General features: G+C 39.4%; 1 protein-coding gene across 1 annotated transcript in view; it reads right to left on the minus strand.

Annotated features, from left to right (window-relative positions):
* The window catches only part of Myh15 (myosin heavy chain 15), a 197,465-nt gene that overhangs the window by 39,425 nt on the left and 152,796 nt on the right, over positions 1-5,244 (minus strand). Inside the window, 2 exon segments of the mRNA XM_008841432.1 lie at positions 802-836; positions 839-990. Coding sequence (XP_008839654.1) covers positions 802-836; positions 839-990 — 187 coding nt within the window.

Consider the following 5,244-nt stretch of genomic DNA (forward strand, 5'->3'; position numbering starts at 1 on the left):
CTAACACACTATACAGGGTTTCCAGGTTCTTGATCTCATGGATAAAAGACTTTACAAACTGACACAGAAAGGTAGCTCAAGGGCAGTTTGCCGAAATCAAAGACAGGAAATGCCTTGAGCAACAGGATAAGCAAGCTGTTGATCTCAGCAACTGCCAGGAGGGAGAGAGAGAGAGAGAAAGGAAGTACAAAGGTTAAGCTTCTCAGAAGACAGATAGCAGGCAGGACCAGCAGTGTCTGAGCAACTGTCCTGACAGGTGGAACTTTGGGGATGCACAAGTACCTGGCTCATTATGGGGGCAGCTACCCTTCCCATTTCGTATCTTATCCTTAGCTTCTGTCATATTTCTTCCCACCTGTTTGCTTAGGCAGCCCTTTTGGGTGCAGACTAGAATTTCCTTTGTTGCAGGAGGATTGTGATCTAGAGACAACTTCAGTTGACAAGGACAGCCCCTGATGTCTACCTTGAAGAGTGTTAACCATCCTGCCCTTTACACCAGAGGGGCTATGAGCAAAACACTGGTTTTAATATCTATAGCTATGCCCCAAATGGTGTCAAGATCAGATGACTTCCCAGACTCTTCCTCTATTTCACTTCTTCCTGCTTAATGTCCCCTCTATAGCATGGGATGTGTCCCTGTGTATTCATGATCCTAGCAGATCCCCATCTATTTTAAGGTAACCATGCTCTAACGTTCTTAAAGGCTAAGATTTGTTGTCTTCTCCTTTATTGCCCAACAGATTTGTTGCTTAGTTTAATTAAGCATTTCTACCCTTGTCCTATAGTATGGTTTGAAAGTACCTTCATTTGATTCTGAAGCTGGCTCAAGGATTTGTTTGTGACACCTGCCGGTTAACAATGCAAAGCTGAATTTCCATCTCCTTGAGGTCCCCTTCCATCTTCTTCCTCAGTCAGTTGGCATCAATTCTGCTTCTAGTTTCAGAATCCAGACTAGACTGTAGGGAACCCATAGCATGCTGATGCATCCTCCTAATTTCAGAATAACATTCAGGAAAAAAAATCAAATACCTAAATTAAGAAAGATTACTTCTTATGTTCAAGCTATGGAAAACATTAAAAGAAAATTCTCAGTGATTAATAAAATGAGTCTAAAGGGTTTCCATTTTATAAGAAGAGACATCTTGGTGTTAGATTAGTGAGCCTATTCTCATCCTAACAGACTAAGTAAAGCTTCTAGGTTAGAAACAAAGAACAAGGGAAGCATTGGACTCTTTTCAAGGTTCCCATGGGGCAGTGTTAGCTTTATCGAAGAGTCTCTGAAGGATGATAAACCCTAGATGGATATTCTTTTAGACTTTTAGACAACCACAGTATTTAAACTACTTACCAATGCTTTAAAAAGTGTCTGATTATAGCTCTTGAGCTGAGGTTGAACCAGCCCTGAGATCAGCCTTGCTGCCCTAATGGTCTATAGACACACTTCTGTCGTAGCACATTTTGTTCTCTCTAGGAGTTTGAGAGGACAAGGGCTAGCTGAGAAAATTAAATCCTATACAGTATAGAATCACTTTAATATTCCATCATAAAAGCAAAATTGTATTTGTAAAAACCTTTAAGCTTAACTAATACCTGTGTATTCAAGAAGGCAATGAGAAATTGGAGAAATATTGTTGAAAATTTCAGTTTCCAACACTTGAAAGTATTTGGGAACCATGGGACCACAGGATCAATTTCTAATGTGTTCATTGGAGTTATAGTGAAATATACTAAAAGCCTTTCTTAATACAAATACTTGTGAGACCCTGCAATCTTCTTCCTCACCTGTGGCATCATATGGTAGAAAGGAGTTGGCATTTGGAATGACTTTGAATCGTGAATAACTTTCCATTCTAGCCTACTTTGGACTTTGATTTAAGAAAACAGTTAACTTCTATTACTTTAACTACCTAATATTTGCTAGCTGTTCACCAGGATAATTTAACTACAATCACTAATACATATCCTGTAAAGCTCAATTAAAGGAACAAGATCCTAATCCTAAAGATAAGAAGCAGAAAGATGAGTTCTTCCATTCTTCTTCCTTATAGAATTTGTCACAACAAACTGCAAAAGTGTGTTTTTCCTTGGTCAGAGTTAGATTTCACATTGACTTATCATAGAGTGTGTCCTGACCTCTGATGCTCATTAGACGAGCACCCCTGTGAATAAGGTTGTGACTGCAGCTTGCAATTGGGTCACAGGCTGGGATCCACTTTTCATGGCTACATTTCTTTTTATGGGAGGAATTGTGTCAGAAGTAGTTACAGAAATGTGTGGGCAAGAACGCTTTCTCACTTCATAGCCCAGGGCTAATACCAGTTTTCTGGTTTACCTTTAATGCTTATCCTTAGGTACTGTGTGTTCAGTCTACAGATCAGAAGCCTATGAGCCTGCGGGCATATAAAGAAATAGGAACTGTTATGAATTGAATTGTGTAGCATCCAAATTTATGTCCTGAAGCCTTAATGTCCAGTACCACAGTGCTGTTTGAAGACAGGCTATTTAAAGACTCATGAAAGTATCTTTAAAGAATCAATTAAGAAAAATCAGGCTGTTAGGGTAGAGCCCTAATAAAATAGCACAGATGTCCTCATAAGAAGAGGAAGACACAAGAAGAAAGATCATGTGGTACACAGAGACAAAGCAGCCATCTGTCTTAAGGATGAGGACAGAGACCTCAGGAAAAAACTATTTTCTAGCATTGTAATCTCAGAACTACAGTTTCCAGAATTGTGAAAAAGTGAACTATATAAGCCATCCAGTACTCATTTTTTGTGATAGTAGCCCTTGCTAACTAATATAGGAACATGCATACTCAACATCACTAAAAGCTTGGAGACATAAATTTTGAGTATCAAGCATTTGAATTTGATATTCCACTTTCCAAAAATACAAAATATTATTCTACTTAGACATGAGAACAAAGTTAAGCCTATTCCTACAGCAAAGACTCAATCAAAAAACGTCAAGACAGGTGGTCCTGTAAGTTGGGACCATGTGACAAAGGTTGACATAACTAAGTTCAGAGGAGTAGACTATTTGAAAGGAAGTAGACTATTTGAAAGGAGTAGACTATTTGAAAGGTAATGGAGCATCACTAGTTACCTGAGGCTATAGACCAGGGTGGCCAAGTCCCACTCTACATGCATTGAATTTCCTATTGCCAGTGATAGCTTTTGCTGCAAAGCTGAGTGGTGTCAACAAAGACCACATGGCCCATAAATCTGAAAATATTTACTATTTGATGCTTTATGAAAAAGTTTACCTAGCCTTTCTCTAATCATTTAAACTAAAACCAACAACTATCTTAATACAAGAAGAATTTCAGTGCCTCTTTCTCAAAAGCTCTGCTGTGAGTTTAACTAGGGAGAACAGAACATAGGATCCTGGAGCAGTGTGCTGACTCACACCCATTTTAGCATTTTCTGGACTAGCTGGGAGAGATCTATAGGATGCACTTGTTGGCATTTTTTCAGTCCAGAATTGGTGAGCATTTTGTTTATATGGCAATTATGGACACCAGTTGGCCTTCATCCTGGCTTCCTTTGGGGGGTCTTGGATGATGATCAAGGTCAGGTACCAAAGCCCCTCCCTCCTTTCTTCAGTGTCTGCACTGTCACCTCCTTCCCTTTAACTATGCTGATAACATTTGTGAAAATGAAGACATAGGGACCAGCAATGGCTCAGCAGTAAAAGCACCCGGCACCTAGCCAGACAACCTGAGTTCAAGCCCCAAAATCCACATGGTGGAAGAAAAGAATCAACTTCTGTAAGTTGTCTCTATTGCACCCTATTGGCATGCATGTCCACCCCCCCCACAGATACAAATAATTAAATAAATGTAAAAAAATTATTAAAACATAAAGACGAACTATAGAAATGATCCTTGAAAGCATTTTAAAAAGACAAATACTAGATGACATGATAGTGGGGACCAGGGGGTTTGTAAGGCTAGGGTGAGAGGGGGAAGGGGGTCTGAATATGATCAAAATACATTGTATGAAATTCTCAAATAAATAAAAACATTGTAAAAGGACATAAAACAGTACATCATCTGTAAAGTTTAGGAGCCCTGGCTACAGTACTATACATAGTATCCTGTCAACATTAAGAGATAAAGTATTGTAAGCAACTTGTATGTCACCTGCTTGGACTTTTCACCACCAATGGGTCTCTACGCAACTCACCCAGGACTCCTTAGTTGAGAGTGCTCAGCATCAGAGACTGTGTTTGATCAGCAGAGACTCCACAGTTTGCTGCACTATTAAATTTTGGCCTTTATTGTTGCTTTCCTGGCCCCTTCAACTTCCTGAGATCAGTTTCTGAGGAGCTGCCCATGTTTTATGTGAACACAGGATCTTCAACTTCATCTTGCCAGAGGTGATAGCTTCCTTGAGGTCTATCATTTGCCTTTTTATTATTGATTATTTGGAATTCTATGCTTGAGTATGCTTTCCCCTAAAATTCTGCTTGATTTCCTCCTATCCTGAGCTCAGATTGAACTGCCAGAGTGGAACAAGGCATTTTGACTGAGTCTATATTCACATGGAACAGGGAGGGTCTGGGATGGTGTGTGTGGCATATAATGAGATGCTCATTTTCCTTTCTGAATGTACTGATTACAGTCACTGTGAGTCATTAGCTAAAGCTCTTGCTCAACTTATGCCCATGCCTCGGCCGCCCCTGCTTTTCCAGCCCATCACAGCTCATATTCTCTTCAGTTTTCTTCTCTTAACCTTAGTTGTCTGGATTTCTGACTTCCTTTGCACTGATAATTATAATTGGGGGAACTGCTCTACAATATTCAGATCTACCTGATGCCATAGAGACTCTCTTAGGGTTCATTTTCCTCACTGGATTTATTTATAGCTGAAGTTTGATGTTACCTAACGTCAGGCTTTTTTTTTTCTAACTACAAAAGATGTTCATTTTTGTTCCTTGGGGAAAGAAACAGTACAAATATTAAGGTTTAATATGTTTACCCTTTATCAAAAAATTCTTTTAGACACTGATCAGAGCCTCGTAAGTAGACCAGATTTCTTCCCCACAGTCATTTCCAAGAAAATGCTTGTGACTGAGATTAAGATAACTCAGTGTGTATAGGGAGATTTGGTTGGAATCCTCACTAAATATTGATCTCTGGGGACTTCTGGCAGAAAACAACTTATGGAGAAGAGGCCACTTGAACAGACCTCAGTAACAGGACTGTTTAGCCTTGTTTTTGCTTTTTGTTTGCTTATTTAA

The sequence above is a fragment of the Nannospalax galili genome, unplaced genomic scaffold (genome assembly GCF_000622305.1).
Source record: "Nannospalax galili isolate Female #2095 unplaced genomic scaffold, S.galili_v1.0 scaffold261, whole genome shotgun sequence".
Taxonomy (NCBI): domain Eukaryota; kingdom Metazoa; phylum Chordata; class Mammalia; order Rodentia; family Spalacidae; genus Nannospalax; species Nannospalax galili.